The sequence below is a fragment of the Copadichromis virginalis genome, linkage group LG7 (genome assembly GCF_057382275.1).
Source record: "Copadichromis virginalis isolate Kocher_CV1m ecotype Utaka linkage group LG7, C_Virginalis_male_GT1.1, whole genome shotgun sequence".
NCBI classification, from domain to species: Eukaryota; Metazoa; Chordata; class Actinopteri; order Cichliformes; family Cichlidae; genus Copadichromis; species Copadichromis virginalis.
The window spans coordinates 136,676-159,494 of NC_140624.1; the positions used below are offsets into that span (position 1 = coordinate 136,676).

General features: G+C 42.6%; 1 protein-coding gene across 1 annotated transcript in view; it reads left to right on the forward strand.

The window, feature by feature from the left end:
• Window positions 1-16,196: 16,196 nt before the first annotated feature.
• The window catches only part of LOC146704111 (uncharacterized), a 33,744-nt gene continuing 27,121 nt past the window's right edge, over window positions 16,197-22,819 (forward strand). Inside the window, exons 1-2 of the mRNA XM_085465099.1 lie at window positions 16,197-16,580; window positions 17,079-18,169. Of these exons, the coding sequence (XP_085321225.1) occupies window positions 16,197-16,580; window positions 17,079-18,169 (1,475 nt within the window). The remainder of the gene's footprint in view (window positions 16,581-17,078; window positions 18,170-22,819) is intronic.

A 22,819-nucleotide genomic window follows, 5' to 3' on the forward strand; every position in this document is an offset into this window, starting at 1 on the left:
CAACACTAACATGCATATTGAACACCTTTTATTTGCAGTGTGAATTGCCAGTATCTGCAGGCATTGACAAAGGAATTCATAAGCTCAGGAGAGTAGGATAGCTCAGATAGCACAGGTTGTCTACTAATTGGAAGGTTGTTGGTTCAATCCTTGGCTGCTCCAATCTGCATGCCTCGGGCAAGATACTAATCCCCAAGTTGCTATTGGAGCGCGATTGTTAGATTCTTAGGCACAGAAAAAAGTGCATGGAAGAATGAGGCATGTATTGAGCGCTTAGTTTGAGTAGAAACGTGCTTTGTACTAACCAGTCCATTTACTACTCAGACATGTATAATTTTGATCCTTTGGAGAATTTGGACCCATTTCTCAAGTGGCACCAGTTCTCAGTTCGTGTCGTCACGCATGTGTCAAAAATCTGACAGAGATTTTGCATGCAAACTCATTTTATGCAGAGTAAGAACATTTCTATGCACTTATTAGTAAATGAAGTCCATTATTCCAGAAGTCTTGTGGTTTGTTCAGATGCAACTTTGCAAACCTAAGCCATGCTGCCATGTTCTTTTTAGTGAGAAGAGACTTTCTCCTGGCAACCATTTCATACAAGCTATACTTGTTCGGTCTTTTTCTAATTATACTGCTATGAACTTCAACATTTAATATGCTGTGGCCTGTAGAATCTGAGATGAAGCTCTTGGGTTTTTTGCTGTTTCTCTGAGCACTGCATGGTCTGACCTTGGGAATTTGGGAAGACCATTCCTGGAAAGATTGTGGCATTGTCTACTTAGTTCCTCATAAAACAGCACAGAGTCCTGTGAAAACCTTTGGTTTTTCACATGACTACACATCATATCTGCATGAAAACAGCCCAACCTGAAAACTGTAGGGCACTGGGACTGAAATGGGTGCAAGACATAACATAAGCATAACATTTTGCACTATCGTATACATCAAGCTGACATAATTTTTAGGTTTTCGTGACATTATATACAGAATGTAAAACAATTTCTCTAAATGACCTTAGCCTTAAAAATCTGCAGCACAATAATAATCCATATAACACTGATGGGAACACATTTCTGCAGATAAATTCATTTCTCTTTTGAAGCTTCATGTATAATGTATGTTTCCACTAATAGAGTTTTATAATGTAGCGAGTTGTTTTCAGTGTTTTATTGTTCATTTTTGTAATAGAATGGTTCTAAAAATAATTCCTCAGCCACTTAAATAGTAAACAGAAATAACAAATGTTACACTTCTTCAGCCACAAAGGAGTGCAGAAAGAGTGCAACAAGCTGCAGGAGGTTGTCAGAGTAAAAAAAGGAAAAAAAGACAGGCAAGACAAAATGGTGTGTTTTCATCTGCTCCAATGTCTCCTGTTAAACAGTGGAGTAAGGGGGTAGGGGGGTTATATTATCTTGTTGTCTTCCTCTAAAAGTCACTTTACACCACTACATCAAATAATATTATATTATAGAAAATAGTATATTTAAAGTTAAAGAAAGTATGTTTAGCAGTAGGAAACAGAGCTGCTACATTTAGGCGCTTATTTTGACATATTCTCACACAAGCAGAATACTAAAAGAGAACCAAATGTATACAAAGCCTGTGATTACGGGAACATGTTGATTTTGACGATGCACAAATTCAGCGTCACGGAGTGCAAGAAGCGTGCACTGGTCCATGTAAATGAGTCCCAGTGGATGTGATGACAGGAAAGTATGGCGTGACTGCAGGTGTGTCTCCTCTTCATGCACTGAGAGTGGATGCGCATGACTGCAAACAATTCCAACAACACCAGATTCTGGAGCTCCCATCAGTCCTTTACATTATGTGTTGATAAATCTATATTGTTACAGTGAGCCTGTGTTTACCTCAATGAGTGTTCGGCATTAGATCTTTTTCTTTGGATGGGAGATTATTGAATAAGAAAAAATACAGTAAAATGTAGTTGATTTTGTCTTTCATGTATCAACTCGTGAGGAAAAATTAATAAAGTGGCTATGGGATCATTGCCGTGCGTTTCTAATCCTTTTTAGTGGTAATGGGTGGTCTGCAAATTTGCATAAGACAACTGCTCTCAGACGGATTACAAACTGGAGCTGGCAGCCTTTTATTGCTGGATTGTCAGCTGAATGTCAGTACCTCCATCCTGTCAGCTTAGCTTCAAACATTAAGAATCATTTAAGTGGAAGAGTGAACCAGCATTAAGCAAGGATTAGAGAATCCTAAAGGTTTAACATTGCCTGACCTGGGCCTTGTTTCCACCAGGAAAAGAACTGACAGGATGTTTTGCTGACATGCTGTAGGATTTTTAGTTTTGCAGTAAAAATTGTTATTGCAGAGATCTTTATATTGGTCTTTGTGTAGATAAAGAATTTATCAATAGTAATATTTTTCCAGATTTTGTTGACTTTTGTTGTAAATATGGTGATCATGGCTATAAATTAATTTTACTAATAAAATCATAGTGATGCCATTCTGTACATTTTTATGAGTCATTTTGTCCTTTGGCCTGCTGAGAGAAAGTTTGTATAATGAAAAAGTGACATCAAAAGGAGAGGTGTATTAAAAAGCTCTTGGCTTTATATTAGAATTTAGTTAGCTCTGTATAAATATGATCATATCTTATTACTCTATAAAAAAACAGGGAATTAAAGTTAGAGGTTGAAGCTCAGGAAAAAGAAAATTGAGATAGGGTTAAGGAATATTCTAACTATAATAACTTAATCTTGCTGCCAAAAGTTGTTGTTGCCATTCATATCTCACTAAGAATTACTCTTAATCTCACCCTTAATTCTGTCTTTTTTGTTAAATCATCCACCCTCTTGATCTCTCACTGTGCCAGTAAGGCAATGAGACAGGCAGGCGGACCTGTAAATGGTCTGTGCATGGAGTTAAGAACTGAGCCAAGCATGGTGAGTCATGCTGCAGGAGCATGCTAGTGGATGTAAAACAGAACCGTTGTTTCCTGCTGAGTCAAACCCACAGCTCTCATTAAGTCATTAAGACATAATTAGTCTGTGTGCTAGAGAACAGGTAGTAAGAGAGCAGTAGAAGTAGTAATCTGCTTCTGAAGTCTGTAGCCATACCAAGCAGATCTAAACTCTGGTTTCATAATATAGTCCACTGCCAGCCGACTATTGTTTGAACTAGGATCTTTATCTAATCTGTGCTCACTTTGATGCCATGCTGGTTAAGGCTTGTATCATCTTATAATGGCATGTTAAGCAGCGGTTACTAGAGGTCAGGTTTTGCACACGTTATCCGAATCTGGACCGGGTTCTGGCAGTACATCTTCTCCATTCGGAGTGATGAAGAATCCACAGCGTGCATCCGTACCCTAGCAACAGACAAGCCATAAATCAGCACCAAGGAAAGGGACACACAGGACAAGCTGAAGGCTAACAAAGGTCTTTTGAAAGTACAAGCATTTTTCAAACAAAACACTCTCCTCTCTCGTCTTGCATCTCTCCTTTCTCCTCCTTCTCACCCATCCATAGCAAGAGCACTGTGGCCTTTTTGTTTTAATGCGTAATAATATGCAGAGAAGGAAAGTAGGCCTTTTTTTTTTCTTTTTAGAATGCATTACATGCTGCACATAAATAAATAATTGGGTTAATATAGTTTGATGTTTGACGTATGCGATACTGCTTCTAGTTTTATTGGCTAAGTAAAGTGTGCAGCTTCTTCTTACATTGCAGCTGGTATTTAGAACAATTGCGCTTGGGCTCACAACTCAAAATCAGAGAGATGTCAAGATCACAGAATTGTATTGCTTCATTCTTTCCTGTAATGCCACCTGTTTGCCCTAATGACCTTATCTCTGCCTGGGGAATCCCGAATTGCACATCAGTAGAGTCATCCAACATTTAGACTCCATTTGCGGTTAATAAGGCTGGCAAGCATCAAAGCCATGACTGGTACGATATGTTTAAAGCTGCCGTGAGCTGTTACGAGTTGCTATGAGGTGTTACGATGTGGTACAATGATTTGACATGACCTCGGGGGTCATTTGTCACCAACCTTAATGTGGTATCTCTGAGTGTTGATGGTAAAGTGCTTCGGGGCTTGGAACTAAATCAGTAATCGGCCAGCCAAGGCAGCAGCTGCACAAACCACATGAGGAGCTGATGGCAGGTAGAGCAGGTGCTCTCCGCCAAAGAAGGGCTTTAATCAAACCTTAATGACACAAAGATTATGATTGGCTGGGAAATATAACTTTTTATTCAATAAGAGTTTCAAAGATACTTTAATCGTGATGTGGAAATGGGTGCCAAGGGGAAAGGTGAGGAAAGAAAGACAAAGAAGGATCCAAGAAAAACTGCTAATTAATTAAACACATGGCATCCAGTGAGATCAAAAGCAAGACTTTTAAAACGGAGCTTTTTCACCTCAGGCGATGATATGAAAATCCTTATTGTGTTTTAACTTACTGGCTTGTGTAGTTAAGGTGATGCTTTTTCCATTAGATGCTGGATAAGATTAGTCACAATGTATGTTGTTTCTGCAGTTTCCCTCCTGGAAAACATAAACAGGTATTTCAGAAATATGTAATTGGCACATCATTTTATTTTCCATTCATTAGTAGCAATTGTTTTGTTTTGCTTTTACACAAAAAGGTGAGGTGTAACGTTGACATCACACACATGTGAGGGCAACAAGCAACTTTTTTTTAGAAGAGTACGAAAATATGTGCAACAATGCCACCCCAGCCTCCTCACAATCACAGTAATACTGACACACTTCACCGAACAACCACAGATTATAGGCCACTTCTTCAGTAATTACTACTGGCCAGGCCTAAGGCATAATCTTGCAATTTCCTCTATGACGTGCAAAGCATGCAACTTCATATAGGTAACTGAGTCCACATGGATTGCCACATTCTTTTCAAACTTGGAACACACATACTTTAGATTCTTCAGATAAGCAATTAGCCATTACATCAAGTGTGCCTGTGATTCAAAAACAAACACTGCTTATATGGGTTCATTTCCTCGCAGTCATGACGACTGAGCACTTGCTTTCCTCCTCCTTGGCATCACACACCTTGCTGAATCACTGTAGAATGCAAGCTGGGCCACATGACCTAATGATGTGAGAAATGTATACTACCAGGTCTTCTTGTGAAACTCACAAAGTTGTGATAGAAGTTAATTTCCTGGAATAGGCCAGTCAATGTCAAAACTTCCCATGACTACAGTCAGTTTGAAGTTTCATATATGCGGTTGATTCTTTGGCTATCAAAATAATATTATCCATCCATTCGCTTCCGCTTATCCTTTTCAGGGTCGCTGGAGCCTATCCCAGCTGTCATGGGGCGAGAGGCGGGGTACACCCTGGACAGGTCGCCAGTCTGTTGCAGGGCCAACACACAGGGACAGACAACCATTCACACTCACTCGCACATTCACACCTAGTGGCAATTTGGATTATCCAATTAACCTATCCCCACAAGCTGCATGTCTTTGGACGGTGGGAGGAAGCCGGAGTACCCGGAGAGAACCCACGCAAACACGGGGAGAACATGCAAACTCCACACAGAAAGACCCCGGCCTGATGTGGGAATTGAACTCAGGACCTTCTTGCTGTGCGGCAACAGTGCTAACCACCGTGCCACCGTGCTGCCCAAAATAATGTTATAAGGATTATAATAACATTAAGGTTTTGAAAGTGCTGAATATTACTCCTTATGAGTCAACAATTCTGCTTCTTGCTTGATTGAACCTGAGAGATAGCAAGTGTCTTCATTTCTTGACATTAACTCATTTAGGAATGGTCCATTTGGCTTATAAATACATTCCTATACAATCTTTGTATTCATTTTACTAGTTTATAAACAAAAATACTCTCATAGTGCAGAAATGAGACCAATGCAACGCACAAGTACTGTACCCCCACTTCATTTTGTCACTGCCTGTATGCAAAAGATGGAAATTGTCTCTAAATAGCAAGTGGAGAAGTACTCTGACTAAGCATTCTTTCTGATGGCCAGTAGGAGGTATTCACATGAGAACTTTTCTGATTTAATTTTCTGTTTTTGTTTTGTTTTTGTTGTTGTTGTCAGACAACTGTACAGGCACATAGGTTCACATAGGTGTAACTGATATCCCCATGTTGGTGTTGTTCTTGCATCATCATCGTAATGTTGGATCAACTTTGCAACTGTGGGCAAAAAGAGAAAAAAAACCCCTTGCTTATATAAAACTCTCTTCTTGAACAAATGATATTTTATTTTCAATGTTTTCTTTATTAATGTATAAAATATAATAAATATACTATCAAGTTAAGTTTGCTGTTGTCCAAATTTAGGTTACTCGTGTTTGTTTGTTGTGGCATTAGCCGCTGAAATGTTGATCTCGCGTTGATGATGATGTAGGAACAACACCAAGATCCACCACGGAGGCAACAGATTGTACTTTCAGTTATAGTCACATGTAAAATTACCAATCAGAAAGAAAATTTGAAATCACCAGAGGCCAAACCTTCTTGTTTACAGCAGACAGTTGGCGTTGTTACTCAAGAATTTTTTTTTCCTTTTTGCTAAATCATATAGTTAGGGATGGATCTGACAACCATGAGTCCTCCCTTAGTTATGCTGCAATAGGAGTAGGCTGCTGGGGGATTCCCATGATGCATTGAGTGTTTCTTCTTCAGTGACCTTTCTCACTCACTATGTGTTATTAGTCCTCTATGCATCACATCATTACTTGTTATTAATCTCTGGCTCTCTTCCACAGCATATGTTTTGTCCCGTCGTCCTTTTCTCATCCCAACTTATTGCGCCAGGTTGCCGCCCTCCCTGGTACTGGTTCTGGAGGTTTCTTATTGTTAAAAGGGAGTTTTTCTTTCCCACTGTTGCCAAAGTGCTTGCTCATAGGGTGAGCACCCTAACCCTAACCCCTAACCCTGATTGTTGGGGTTTTCTCTGTATGTATTATTGTAGGGTCTTCCCTACAATATAAAGCGCCTTGAGGGGACTGTTGTTGTGATTTGGTGCTGTATAGATAACATTGAATTGAATTGAATTGAATTTAAAACCTATTCTAACAGCTTGGCCAAAAATAAAGTTATGATTTTGTAAAAGGCACACTTCACCAGATTCCAAATATTAAAAAGGCGTTTAAAAAAGAAAATGGTTTGGGTTAACAAGAAACACTCCAAAAATTTTTAATTTTTTAAATAAAACTGTACAGTTGTTCATTTTTACCCTATAACTCATTTATAATTCTGATAGTAAAGCTTTTTTTTTTCTTTTTTCTTTTGGAATAATGCAAAAAAGTCTAACTGCAGGTGATTGAGTTTATTGATTTGCATTAGCACCAAAGGTCCAATCTGACTCAGGAAAAAACCTTTCCAATCCTAATGAGGATGCACAAGATCTTTCTATTCAAAATCAAAAGCCAGGCCAAAAAGCAATTCACAAAGATCAACACAGTGAAAGAGTAGAAACAAGAAAACAGAAACACTGTATCTGGCATGGACAGAATTTGCACCACTTTCATGCATGTGCACAGATAGACCCCAGGTACTCCACCACCTGCACTTTTGACCTATTACTTGATAAGTATAGTTTCTAGTTTACAATTTGAATGTTTTATTTTTAATTCACCCCATGGCATCAGTTCTCAATTAAAAGCATGTAATACCCAACAACTCAACTAAAATTCTGCTGGACTCCATGTGCTTTTGTGTCTTTTCTTGTTGACTTTGACTCTTCTTTGTTGTCAAAGCAAGTTACACATGCCATTAGAGTGCCCTGAGGAACAGCATCACATCTCTGACCTGGTGACAGCCAGGCCATGGTTGGGTTTACCCTAGCCTCATCCATCGCCCTCATAAAATAAACATACTATTACAACAATGTCAATGCAGTCAGCCAAGCCATTAAGCAACAATAGTCCTCCATTAGCTTATAAAATCATTAAAATGTACAAATAAACTCTGTTAGGCTCCTTGCCTGAGAGGAGAATGCCATCATTAGTCTGTGTAAATGTTTGGATGTAAATGTACTCAATCAATATATCAAGATTTGTTCATGTTAGCTTACAGGTTTTTAATCATTTCCATTGCTTACAGACGTAGTCAAAAAATTTTTGGATTGTTAACTCACAAGAATATTTTATGTTGGATGAAAACATAGTAAAAAAGAAAATCCTGTTGCACAAGTGAACCACATGTCTGGGGCTGTGGGCACCACAAAGAAGAGCTTTCTCTCTGAGTGGACTGTTCAGCAGTGCAAGCGAGATGAAAGAATAAGTTTGTGCTCAAGCCCATGAGTCATGATGTGTGTGTGATTCTGACCTGCCACAGATTAAATGAGAGGGCCAAAGATAATGGAGCTAGTTTATGTGTGATGGCCAAATTAGTTTGAATAGTTTGTGCTCTGGCTGATGAAAATGTTACCAGCATTAAGAGAGTAAAAGTCCAAAAATACAAGCCTAAATCCAAAGTGCACATTTTAAATCTGCTCCAAGAGTCAGAGTCAGTTCCTTAGTCATCTATATCACTTTTTTACCATATTTGATTATCTTACACAGTATTGATTTTGCATTTGCCAATTGCTGAACAATGCCAAGGAACCCCCTCACCCCCCAACACACCCACACAAAAGTCACCTCATCCAACCAAAGTGAGTTGATTGTAGCCCAAGTGTGCAGACACAAGGAAGATTTGTATAAGTAATGACTGATGACTAATGTGATTACTGAATGTAGACAGTTACAACTAGAATACAAATCCTTTCCCTGATCAAAAACAGCTTGTAGTCCAAAATTAATTATTATGCCTATAAATAAATGCCAGCAAAGAGAAGAAAAGATTGATTAAATTCATAAGGAAATGGAAATGAGACAGTAGAGGAAATGAAGTTGGGTTGAGCCCATGTGAAAGGTCAGACATCATGTCCTGTTAGCTCTGGATGCTGTTGCTCCATAGTTCACGGTATGTTGTTGACATTCTGCAGACCCATCTTCCTTGCGGTTTTAACCGGTAATATAGATATAATGGAGTGTGTTCTCCTCAGTCCTTATCAGTTCTTTAGTGAGAAGCCCTTGGAAAGGTCAAACTGCTAATGTACATTGTGAATAAAACAATTTGTTATATTTAAAAAATCAGACATTCAGCAGGTCATGCACTTCCTTGCTTAATATTTTTTTAATAGCAAAATAATAAATAGGCCATAATATGAGTTTGCATTTTATGGACGTGAAGAAAGGAATCTAAACCAGTTGTAATCTATAAATGAGTTTTAATAGAGGAATTTTGTTTTAAAGATGTGTTTGGCTTTTTATGGGGTGTTTCATAAAACTTGAGAGAATGAGAAGTACAAGCTTAACTGATGAATTAATCAGTCAACACAAAACTTCAAACGCTTTATTAACAAGCGCGTGTGTACCACTTTATTTGCAGGTTCTTTGTTCTATGAGGGACTTTCAAAGCGGTTGAACGAACAGTCAAAACGGTGTCATGCCATCACCAAATTTTCTCCAACAAGAATGGTAATAGTAAAATTTAAATCCGAACATCTCCGAGTAATATCCCTTCCCCCCCGTTTAATGACAGAGACAGGAGAGTGAGAGAATTTCAAAGTCTGAAATAAAGGGAGGAATGTAAAGTTGTTGCTGGTATTAGGAGAGTCAGACACAACACTGACACCTAGTGTTAGAGCAAAACAACCTAAAGCTCATCTAACAGCTGTTCCCATTCGCTTTATTAATGATGTGCTGCGGGAACACAAGACGGTACCTGCAAGTGATACTTTATAACACAGGAAGATTCATGTAGGTATGGAAAACACGGAGAGTGAACAGTTCACGTGTGTTTGTGTTTCCCACAGCGAATTGTCAAAACAAACAGAAAAGAGGCTTTAACCAAAATATGAATTAGCAAAGAGGTGAGTGATGCTGATACAACTGAATGTGGCATTGTTCCCGAAACCACACAAAGACAAATACACACGCCATCGTTTGTCCTACACACACACACACACACACACACACACACACACACACACACACACACACACACACACACTTATACAAGTACGGTGAGCCTTTAAAAGCCATTGAGCAGAGAGTGATAATTATGCGTGTGAATTCCAGGACCCCTCTCAGCAGCTCTTCTGGCTGGTGTTGAGAGCTGTGTCCTACTGGCCCTACTGGTAACGCTAACCCACATACTGTTAGCTGCCACTGCTTGTGGCCCATATTATACACTTTCACTGCATCTCTGAAGCTCCTGCACAATCTTGTATAAACATGTGAGCGCAAGAGTTGGCTGTGCATGTGCTGGGAAAAAAAATACTATAATGGTGACCACCCATAGACACTGATACATGTTGCTGAACAGTAAAGCATGCTGATGTTTGTTTTCAGCGCTTACCTTTATTTACAAAAGGTTTCAATCAAACTAAATGAATGATAGAAGCACACAAAATGAGTCAACTCTCATTTCTTTATATTTTACATATAGGGAGACAGACTTTCTGGTAATTATTTAAAGTCTTGACAAATAGTTCTCCAAGATTTGTGAAGGTCTTTCAAACATTTCTTTGGAGATTGGCTGCAGTTTCACTCATTTTTATTCCAGTTCTTCTGCTCAGTCATTTTCAGGGAAATGTTTTTGGTTTGTTATGAATTTAAGCATAAAAAAGCCCAACTCAAGGGGTGAACCAGTGCCATGTAAATGTATACAGTAATGGACAACTTGGCAATAAAATCCATTTTAAATTGTGTCTTTAGTGACTTTGTTTAAAGCATGTCCCCAAAACACATCATTTGGTCCCATTTCTTTAGTTGATTCCACAACAAAACAAATATAACTTACAGAGATACATTAGTTGTATGGACATAAAATGCTATTTGTGTATCAACAAGGTGATTCCCCAAAACCTATTAGCCAAATATTTGGCATATCTTTTCATGGTGTGCACTGTCCTTAAAAAAAACTGAAGAAAATAGGGCAAGAAGTGGCAGGCCTAAAAACATATCTACAGCAGATTGACAGTATTTGAAAGTCATATTTTTTTTTAAAAAAAAAGGGTGGCTGTCAAGAAGTCATTCTTAAGTAAGGGAAACAGGGAGATACGGCTGAGGAATGCCAATTTACACAAGAGCGGGATTAAAAGTGACAGCAGGCCTTATAGAGTGATGAATCCAAATTTGACATCTTTGACTTAAATTGTCTTCAGTATTTACAATACAGAGGTACAAGAGTAAGCATCTAGTCATCTGTAAAACATGAGGCAGGTTCCATTTTTTTCACATGACAATGATCCCAAACACACTGCTAATGCAGTGAAAAGATGATAGAAAAATGCACAATGGAACACTATCAGACATGAACTGGCCTCCCCGGAGCGAAAGGCAGTCATCATCCAAAGAAGAGTTTTAGGTGTCCTTTAAGAAGCATGGAGAACTGTTCCTGAAGACTAATTAATAAAATTACAAAACTTACAAACTTGTTAAAATTCTACAAACTCTAGTATGGCCTTATATGCTGTATTTCCGTGTCTGTGAGAGCATCTATGCTCTTTAAGAATACACTTGCAGACTTTACAAAGACAAGAACCCCAGGAAAAGGACCATCTTTAGGTAGGAAATATTGAATATTTGCATGGAGTAAAAGAAAGATAACTGTGTAGTGGTGGTAAAACTATTGCATCAGTCCAAAGCATTACAGTGACCCAAAAGAAGTGCCAGGTGTCTGACACATGGTTCATGCTTTTCAAACCTTTTAAACATTTGCCCATGGTGCAATGACAGATTTGCTGTATTGCATATACAGTATCAGGACACTATCATGCAGTTTACTTACTGTGAATCATATCAACAGATAGCTTATCTGATGGTTTATTTTGCAATCACTTCCTCTTTGTGAGACTTTTTAGTGAAACTTGCTACATTTGGAAAGGAAAGCTTGTGCACACCACAAGGTGAAGTCATCCTAAATGAAAAATCACAATGAGTGAGATAAGCTATGAAGCTGGTGGTGAGAAGACAATGCACATCCACCGTGCATTCTTTTTTTGTCAATGAGGTGCTATAAAAAAGACTAAACTGAGATCTTCCTTTAATTATGAACCCATAAATTCCATGAGGTCGACATAACCACCACAAATACACAAAGTTTTTTCCTCCTTTGTCTTCTCCCATGGGAATTACAGCATTATGTTTTCCCTTTCCGCTGAATGTCTGCTCTGGTGGGTATGGTGGTGGTTTGATGTCTGAGGTGCAATGAGCCAAGACTGCCGTGAACACACTACTGCCTATACCCAGCTGATGAATGTTAGGCATGTAGATAAAGCGAGTGCCGCTGAACCAAGGCCACGCTGCTGCTCTGCGTCCCACTTAGCTGGAGAGAAAATTGTGCGTGACAAACATCAGCCTGAATTCACATCTGCATCTTAAGGCAGGGTGTCTGGGATGCCGAAGAAAAGAACGCAATTTATTGAACACAGCTCATGTCTGGCTGGGCAGATGGCAATCACATAATGCAACTATTTTAGCATCACAGTGGCAAGAAGGAATCAGCTGGTTTAGTCTGGGAGGTGACTAATAGGCAAAAAATAGGAGGGAACAGAGAACTCTGTGGCGACTGCCCTGGGCTAACCTGGCCTATACCAAGCAGCTTGTCAGCAAAAGAGGCAGATGACAAACGCAGCATAGTGGATGGTGGGTGGTGATGTGGGGAGTGGGGGTTTGTTTCCTGTTACATCATCGGTGGCTGACAGACAGTGTGGCAGACTTATCTGTCTGTGGTCTGGACAAGCGGTGAGTCACACTTTCTGTTTACCTCAACGTGAACCCATCCCTGAAGCTTCTCATTTGCCATCCAACAGCCTCCATTCAACAGCCACATGAGGGACAGTAGCAGGGTGGCTTCCACCAGCGGGTTGGCATTCAAATCCAAGAATGTGCTATGCCCACACCTTGCTAAACCGTGACACCTTTCCTGTGGTGCAGAAGCTGGTTTCTTTCAAAAGGCTCTCAACTGTAACCAGAAAAGTAAATACAGTTCTTCTACTGTAGGCCTGCTTTTAAGTCGAGCAGACTTAAGTTAAAGAGTGTTGGTACTGATATACTGTTTCTTTTAGTCTACTGCAGGGTGAGATTTGTAGGATTTGAGATAATACATTGATTAAAGCTGCTTAGACAAGCACAGGAAAGTACTTAGAAGAATGTTTTACTGACAACTTCGTGTCAAAACTAACCTGATGTGGCAAAACTGAGCCACCTGGTTCCCTATGAGAGATTTATACAAGTACTGACATGTTGACACAGTCCTAAGAAAAGAGTGAATGCATCTCTCAGGGTTGACTGATTAACTATCTAAGAATTTTGTAAAATTATTTTAAAAGGAGGAAATAGCATTAAACCCATCACCCAATTCTTAGTTTACCATACTTATGGACATACAAATACATTAAAGTGTGTGCTGGGTTCGTCATAACATAGAAAAATCTGTTGTTAACAACCCATCTGAAATTTGAAGGAAAAAATAAACAAAAGTACATAAAAATTGTTCTCAAAACTGTAAAAATACAAATAATATGAAGGAAAATTTGCAGTATTCTCTGCTCTTAAAAGCTGCAGCAATAGTTCCTGCTGTCACTGAAAGGATGTGCCAACACATTGGGAGGGAACCTGGAGATTGGGAATTTGGAGTCCTGACAAGCATGTGGATTTTACTTTAACAGATTTTAGACCACATACACCCCTTCATGGCAACAGTTTGTCCAGGCACATGGCAAAAATTGCTCAGGAGTGGCTGGAGGAATATGAAAAAAAGTTTAAGGCATTTAAAGGGCCTCTACATTCCTCACAACACAATCTGATCAAGTATGCATTGGCCTGATCTGCTGCTACTTACTTAGTGCTTGATACCACAGGACACATTCAGAAGTCTTGTGGAGTACATGACTGCAACTGAGTAGCTCAAAGCCACTCTCCCCTCCCCTCTCTTCCTCTGCCTTGCATGTGATGACTGCTTGGCTGTGGTTCCCGTGACACCCCACCAATCACCACAACCTATGACCAAGTTCAACAATAACCAATGATGACAACATCCTCAACTAGTCAGGAAGTCCCATCAGTGGGACACAAATTCAGATTAGTGGCTCATCCCCAGTGAAAAGAACATCTGGCACTTTGCCTTAGCTTCCAAATCTAAACCAGCAGTCTCTTGTGAGAATGGGCTTGAGCCCCTGATGTGTTAGCTCTCTGTCAGGCAAATGTCTCACCAATATCCTTTTTTATATTCTGTCCCTCAGCCTGTGTTTTTAGTCATTCATCCATATATGAAAACCTGTTGCAAGATGTTTGCAAAATGTGTTGGGGGGAAAAAAAGCCTAAATATGATATTGGCTAAAATTCAAAGAATACCAAACTGGCACACTCTGAAAATTCTTTCTTACTAAAAGTTATCTGTTTCCATTTCTTTCAAATTTCTGCAACACATAATTTACTAATATAAATGAGGAAAATCACAGCTATTGAGATACTAACAGAGCCATAAAGTAACGCCAAGCTTTCCATATATTATAAGAATTTCTAAAATGGCCTTGGATTCATGCCACAAAGATGAGGCCATACTTCCAGTAGAGCCAGACTAATCACAAATGCAAATAAGCACAACGAATGGGAGCAAGAGAGCACTGCAGCATCCTTTGATAAACTTCTGGGAAACAGCACTTGGCACGTCTTGGGTTCTACTTATCACTCAAAGGGAGGCTGAAACATACATGCCCGCTGAGACAGTCTTATATATCTGCCAACAAGACAGAGATTAAGAGGGTAAATGAAACTGAGAGGCAGAAGATTACCAGATAAATTTGGCAAAGGGCAGCGTAATCAGCTCTGCCAATTTGTACATTACAGTTCAGTGCAACCACACACTCTCATTAGCAAAGGAATATCCTTGGACCTGTAAAGAGCAATAAAGCTGTGTATATCTTTAGGAGAGATCACTTAAGAGTGTCACTTAACTTTGATGAAATGTTTTGAAGAGATAAGCAGGCTGTGAGGAAGAACTTTTTATGTGTGATGTGATAGTTGTATTAGGACTGATTGTGGTTTTTTGGTTGTGTGGGATATTGGTAGCTAGTGTATAGCAGTGCAACCGATATGCTAAAATCTCATGCTAAACTCTAGGCTCTGAGCCTGGAAGATGCACTCAAGTGCAACAAGATATATCAACGAAAAAGAAGCCCCTAAATTGCAGACGTCTGCCTCAGACACAACAAAAACCATATAGGCACATTAAGTGTGCACGCACGAGACCTTATGTATATTGTCCAAGTGTACTGCCTGTTATTCCAACATAAAAAACAAGGTGCATATTGACTGAAAAGGTTTAATCTGAATGTTTGGAAACAAAATAATACTGGTATCAAATGAGGATGTCATTATAGTTTATTATCTGATTTGGACATTTGTTTATGTTCAAAGAGATTAAGTGCTAGTTTAAGTGGTTGTTCAGTGCATGAGTCAAATTTAAAATCATTGTAAATGTCACGGTCCTGGGTCTCCTGACCCAGCGTTTTTAGTTCTTTGTGATTTTCGTATTATTGTACTTGTGTGTGATTTTATTTTATGGCTTCTAGTTTTGATCCCTTGCCCTTCATGTCTCCCTGTGTGCCCCTCTGTGTATCTGTGAGCCCTCGTCTCTCCTTATGTTTTATTCCATGCTTCCCCTGCCCATTATGTCTAAGTTCTCCCCGTGCTCTCTCTTCCCCCTGTGTGCCCTCTATGTATTTATGAGCCCTCGTCCCCTTTCGTGTTTATTCCGTGTCTCCCCTGCCCGTTACGTTGGTGTTCTACTCGTGCTCTCTCTCCCCTGTACTTCCTGTTTCACCTCTCCCGTCAGTGTTCAGTTCACCCCGCCTGTCTCGTTATGATTATCAGTGTCACCTGTGTTCCCCGTGTGTTCCCACTCCCCTCGTTAACCCTCTGTGTATTTCTGTCTGCGTCTCCCTCTGTTCAGCGTGACGTCGTCCCTCATGTTGTGTGGATCTCCCTGTGTCTCTTCGCGTATGTTAGTTTACTTTTCCCAGTTTAGTTTTGTATTTCCTATGTTCGGCCATTCCAGCATTAAAGCTGTGATTTTGAGTTCATCCCCGTGTCTGTGAGTTTTGCGTTTGGGTCCTCCTCCTGCCTGCCACACAGCCGAGCCTTGACAGTACGACGTCACCAGACATGGACCCAGCAGGCTCCTCCCGGGAAAGCGATTTGGCCCGCATCTTCGGCCTGTGGGAGCGAGTTTCCCACGCCTCGGACATTAAAGCCGTGTCCATTGGGATAAACGCCATCGAGGCTATTCTCAAAGGGAATCCCCATCTCCACGAGCTCTCAGGATTTTCGGGCCTACTGTCCAATCTGCAGAAAGCCAAGAAGACAGTACAAATTCGCGAGCTCGTCATACCGCAACAGCGACCGCCACAATCGGGAAACGTTTCCACGTTACTGCCACTGGACTCCTCTCCATCCACCCTCCACTCTGACTGTCACTCACCCGCTGCTTTTCTCGCAGCAATGTGGTCGGAGGATGAGGAGCCGGCCGCGATCTCTCCGTCGTTGCCGGTTTCCTCCATCACCGCACCTCCGGCTTCCCGAAGAAAACGGCATTCACGCCGCCGACGCGCCACCCCACAGCCGGACATTCGGCCTTCTAATTCACCTGCTGTGGTGAGTGAGAACTCTGTGTCTTTTCCAGACATTATGACTGTTCATTCAGGGGCTGTGTTTTGTGTGGCGGAAGTCAATGCGAGCTGCTTATCGCCTGCGCAGCCCTTCACAGCTCCCTCGCAGCCCTTCACAGCTCCGTTAGCTCCCTCGCAGCCCTTCACAGCTCCGTTAGCTCCCTCGCAGCCCTTCACAGCTCCGTTAGCTCCCTCGCAGCCCTTCACAGCTCCGTTAGCTCCCTCGCAGCCCTTCACAGCTCCGTTAGCTTCCTCGCAGCCCTTCACAGCTCCGTTAGCTTCCTCGCAGCCCTTCACAGCTCCGTTAGCTTCCTCGCAGCCCTTCACAGCTCCGTTAGCTTCCTCGCAGCCCTTCACAGCTCCGTTAGCTTCCTCGCAGCCCTTCACAGCTCCGTTAGCTCCCTCGCCGCCACCCTCAGTTCAGTTAGCTCCCTCGCCGCCACCCTCAGTTCAGTTAGCTCCCTTGCAGCCACCCTCAGTTCAGTCTCCTGTGTCCCCGCTAGCTCAGCCATTAACTCCACCACAAGCTCCATCATCCACTCTACCACCTGTTTCTCTTCCACCACAACCGTCCCTACACCCAGCCACTCAGGCTGCTACTCAGTCAGTCATTCAACCCATAGCCCTGCCGTTACCATACCCTGTAGCTGAGCCACTAGCCGTCCGACCCACAGCCACTTCAGCCACTCCTTCACCCGTTACACCTCCACTACAACCATCACTGCAGTCTCCAGTGTCCCCAGTGCAGTCTCCAGTGTCCCCAGTGCAGTCTCCAGTGTCCCCAGTGCAGTCTCCAGTGTCCCCAGTGCAGTCTCCAGTGTCCCCAGTGCAGTCTCCAGTGTCCCCAGTGCAGCCTCCTTTAGCACAGTCATCCACTCAATCACCAGCTCCACTTTCCCCTCAACTATCACTACCACCTCTAGCTCAATCTCCTGCGCACTCACCTCTGGTTCATTCTCCTGTGAAGTCATCTACTCCACTGCCTACTCCACTCTCACCACCTCCGTTACAACAGACATCAGTTCAGTCCCCTGTGCCAGTGCAGACGCCCTCAGTTCAGTTCCCCGTGCAGTTATCTACTTCACCACCATCAGTAGCTCAGCTCCCACTCTCATCCGCCCCCCCAGTAGCTCAGCTCGCACCTGAACCATTGGCCCAGTCCCCGATAGCAATACGGTCTTCTGTTCGGCTTAACATTCAGCCAGGGGTCCCAAACCTCTCTGGCTCTACATCAGCTCCTGCTGGAAGCTCGGATGAGCTCATCCAGGACTCCGTGGCTCCCACGCCGCCATCTGCCTCATCCGCTGGGGGTTCCAGTGAGCCCGGCCAGCACCTCCTCGTCCCCGCTGGAGGGTCCGAGAGGCCCGTTCAGCCTCCTGTCTCCGCTGGAGGGTCCGAGGGGCCCGTTCAGCCTCCTGTCTCCGCTGGAGGGTCCGAGGGGCCCGTTCAGCCTCCTGTCTCCGCTGGAGGGTCCGAGGGGCCCGTTCAGCCTCCTGTCTCCGCTGGAGGGTCCGAGGGGCCCGTTCAGCCTCCTGTCTCCGCTGGAGGGTCCGAGGGGCCCGTTCAGCCTCCTGTCTCCGCTGGAGGGTCCGAGGGGCCCGTTCAGCCTCACGTCTCCGCTGGAGAGTCCGAAGGGCCTGTCCAGCCTCACGCCGCATCAGCTGGAGGGCCCGAGGAGCCTGTCCAGCCGCCATCTGCGACCGCTTCGTCATCGCCTGGGCCAGCCTCTGCAGCTCCGCCTGGTCCGGCCTCAGCCTCTGCAGCTCCGCCTGGTCCGGCCTCAGCCTCTGCAGCTCCGCCTGGCCCGGCCTCAGCCTCTGCAGCTCCGCCTGGCCCCTCCTCAGAGTCTTCGTCTGCTGCAGCCTCCTCAGAGTCTTCGTCTGCTGCAGCCTCCTCAGAGTCTTCGTCTGCTGCAGCCTCCTCAGAGTCTTCGTCTGCTGCAGCCTCCTCAGAGTCTTCGTCTGCTGCAGCCTCCTCAGAGTCTTCGTCTGCTGCAGCCTCCTCAGAGTCTTCGTCTGCTGCAGCCTCCTCGTCTGCTGCAGCCTCCTCGTCTGCTGCAGCCTCCTCGTCTGCTGCAGCCTCCTCGTCTGCTGCAGCCTCCTCGTCTGCTGCAGCCTCCTCGTCTGCTGCAGCCTCCTCAGCCTGTGCTTCGCCTGGTCCTGTGCCCTCCGGGCCTCGGCCGGTGCGCCTGACACTGGAGAGCCGCCGCCGCCGCCTTCCGCGCGGCCGGCCTCCTGAACTGCTCCGTCGTCTCCTTCGCCGCCGCCGTTGCCTTGCGCACGGCCGGCCTCCTGAACTGTTTTCACGTCTCCGCCGTTGCCTTGCGCATGGTCGGCCCCCTGAACTGCTCTGTGTTTGAGTTATTTTCTTGGGCTCCGGTGTTTGCTGTGCTCTTCTTTTGTTTTCTGTTCCGAGCCCTCCGTCCTGGGCCCCCGCCGCCCGCCCTGGGTTGTTTTCTGTTTGGTTTTGTTTTTCTGTGTTTGGGCTGTCTGGAGCCAGCCCTTGAGGGGGGGGTACTGTCACGGTCCTGGGTCTCCTGACCCAGCGTTTTTAGTTCTTTGTGATTTTCGTATTATTGTACTTGTGTGTGATTTTATTTTATGGCTTCTAGTTTTGATCCCTTGCCCTTCATGTCTCCCTGTGTGCCCCTCTGTGTATCTGTGAGCCCTCGTCTCTCCTTATGTTTTATTCCATGCTTCCCCTGCCCATTATGTCTAAGTTCTCCCCGTGCTCTCTCTTCCCCCTGTGTGCCCTCTATGTATTTATGAGCCCTCGTCCCCTTTCGTGTTTATTCCGTGTCTCCCCTGCCCGTTACGTTGGTGTTCTACTCGTGCTCTCTCTCCCCTGTACTTCCTGTTTCACCTCTCCCGTCAGTGTTCAGTTCACCCCGCCTGTCTCGTTATGATTATCAGTGTCACCTGTGTTCCCCGTGTGTTCCCACTCCCCTCGTTAACCCTCTGTGTATTTCTGTCTGCGTCTCCCTCTGTTCAGCGTGACGTCGTCCCTCATGTTGTGTGGATCTCCCTGTGTCTCTTCGCGTATGTTAGTTTACTTTTCCCAGTTTAGTTTTGTATTTCCTATGTTCGGCCATTCCAGCATTAAAGCTGTGATTTTGAGTTCATCCCCGTGTCTGTGAGTTTTGCGTTTGGGTCCTCCTCCTGCCTGCCACACAGCCGAGCCTTGACAGTAAATCAATAGCTAGAGGTTTAGAGAAGTGCACAATAGCTCCTGTCACAAAGCAGGACTATTCAGAGCAGACTATCTGGAGTGGAGTATGCCAGTTCACACTAAAACATAAGCAAATACTCAATGAGTGAGCCAGCTTCCAGGAAAAGGCAGAGCCCAGTGGAGATAGCTGCTAATCTGAGCATGAAGCAGAAACCCAAACAGAGGGCGACCACAGAGCGGGCCAGCCGAGCACAACGGCCAAATACATCAGACACCTTTGGGTGATACCAAACCACAGGATGCGCAAGAATCCTGGGAGAAATAGCATAGGCAGAGCAGCTGTAACCCACCATTGAAATAACTAACCACACAGAGAACATCAGTGAAAAAGAACACTTCAAATTCCTGAGTGCAAAGAACCAAGACTCTATACTAATAATAATTCAAAAGGATGCATAAAGGAATCACTGGTGGCACTGCTGAATATTGGTTGTTATTCTCACATTTTTTTTTTTTCGGTTTAAAAAGAATACTAGACGGCATTAAAATACTTGTAGAAATTCGGGGGAAAGCAGATATTATTAAAGGTTTGTTTGCCAAATGAGACAGAGCGTTCAAAGGGGAAACCACATCGTATTGTGTAAGAATCTGTGGTACTACAGGCCATCATTAACATTTTGTCACTGGGAAATACATATATCTTTGGGATTAGCTGTTTAGTGTTGATTTGAGCCTGAAAAGGTGTAGAATTCTGCCTTGGGATAGTCCTATTCACTGACTCATGAATGCTGAACAGCCATGTGTCTGCTACTTCAATGGGTTATAAAAACGAAGACTCCTAGGATTACTGATGATCTTTTCTTTTCAGTAATCCACAGCTGGCAAAGTTAAAGTCAGTGTAACTGTACAGTTCATTTTCCTTTTCTTGAGAAATAAGAAAGCAGGATGCAGATGTAATGTGCCCATAGTTCTTTCCTTGCACTGATTCAACAGAACACTTTGTCAGCATTGTTACAGTTCTTTAAAGAAACCTGTGATTGTACTTGTTTTCATCATTTAGTGATGTATCGTAAGATGTCCCTGCTTCACTGGGGACTTTTTTTTTTAAGCGACATTATCCCCTCTCCAAATTAGGGGTTACCTACTTTAATGTATGCATTTGTAAGTTAAAACAAGGAAGCACTTCTGATTTTAGGTTTTCTTTTTCAGAGGAGCCACAGTACGTAGTCACATCTAGAGTCATAGGCAGTGAGGATTTAACACTATTAGCATGATAATCAACCCCAGGGGGAGCAGAGTTTAGGTAGCGGTGTTGGTAAATGGCATTAAAGAAGGTAATAGTGGAGAAATTATATCCTTATGCTTAATTATAGCATTTTCAGAAAGACATCTACTGTAATGAAATTTATTCCCCACATCTGCGTAATCCATTATAGTAAATTTAAATGTTTTTCAATAAATTACACGTTACAGGGAATACTGTTAAATGTTCAGTTTCTATGCCATATGTCACAACAATATCCACTTGTGGATGTTTCAGAGAAGTCAAATGAGTCTAACAATTAAATGCATGTTGAAGCTGTCATGTTCAGGATGAGGATATTGTCCTGTCTTTGTGAATTTCTATGCTTAAACAATTATTTTACTTATTTTGGTTTGTTTTTTGGTGGTCTGGGAGCAGACACAATATCTATGGGAATGCATTTTTGGGTGGATTAAATGAGAAAAGAAGTTGCAGAGAGGTGTAATAAATTTGGCCAGATTTCTAGAAATGCGAGCTACTCCAGCTACAATGGGATGGATGTTGTCTCCCCTGACAAGACTGGGTTTTCCCCAGAAAGTTTCCCAATTATCTATAAAACCTACATTTTGTTTTTTGGACACCGCTCAGACAGCCAGCAATTTAAGGAGAGCATGTGGCTAAAATGTCACTCCTGGTCCGATTGGGGAGGGGACCAGAGAAAATTAGAGTCCAACATGGCAAAGTTACACTCCAATTCAATATAAATCTTATTCAGGTGTCATTACTGCTGATGTTGCCTTATTATGGTGAATTATTATGGTGGCTTATGGTGCTGGTGCATTATAATCCTCCAATGTTTGCAAAATTCCAATCAAAATCAAAATGAGTAAAACTCACAAAACACAAATAAAAATGTAGTGCTCTCCCAGTAAAGTCTATTTGACTGTGAGATTCATTTTGCAAGTAAATGGGCAGTTATAGAGAAGGATTACTGTAATTCACACTGACACAAAAACAATAAGTGAGTGGCTGTTTCACAAACAAGTGGAAAAAAGCAAATGTGGATTTTCCCTGTATTTTTGTTTGTGGAAAAGCCTGTTTGTCCTCAATCTGTCACATTCTTCACCATCAGTGGCACAACACACCACATGGCCTTGACCTAATGTTGTGGGTTTCCTCGTAGGAGCAGTCAGGCATATTCAAAACAGACGCATTTCACACGTGTTGCACTGAATTTCTGCAAACAATTTTTCCTGAATGTTTACGCATCTGTTAGCAACAGTTATACTGAATAATTAAGCTAAATTTCTAAAAAAAAAAAAAGAAGAAGAAGAAACCATACAAATTTATATACAAGAGCAGCACAAAAATGCATCTAAAGAAATTATTGCTCACCCATAAGGAAGTAAGCAGAAAAAAAAACTGTAAACAGGAAACGTGGGCATAAGAAAATGCATTCTGCAGTTTCAACTCCAGTCTGCTCTCAGCACAGCATCTATTTTTGGAAACGCTGTGAAAACACTCAGCAGGCATTGCTTAAAAAAAACTACTCCTGGTTTTGGAGTGAAATAATACTACATTATATGGTCAAATAAATGACAAGTCTAATGATGATAGTAGATATGTTACTATGATTTTTTTCTAGAGCAGTAAAGACCATAAAGGAGGCCACTTTTCCACTTTATTGTCCGCAGCTGTCTAGTTGAGCC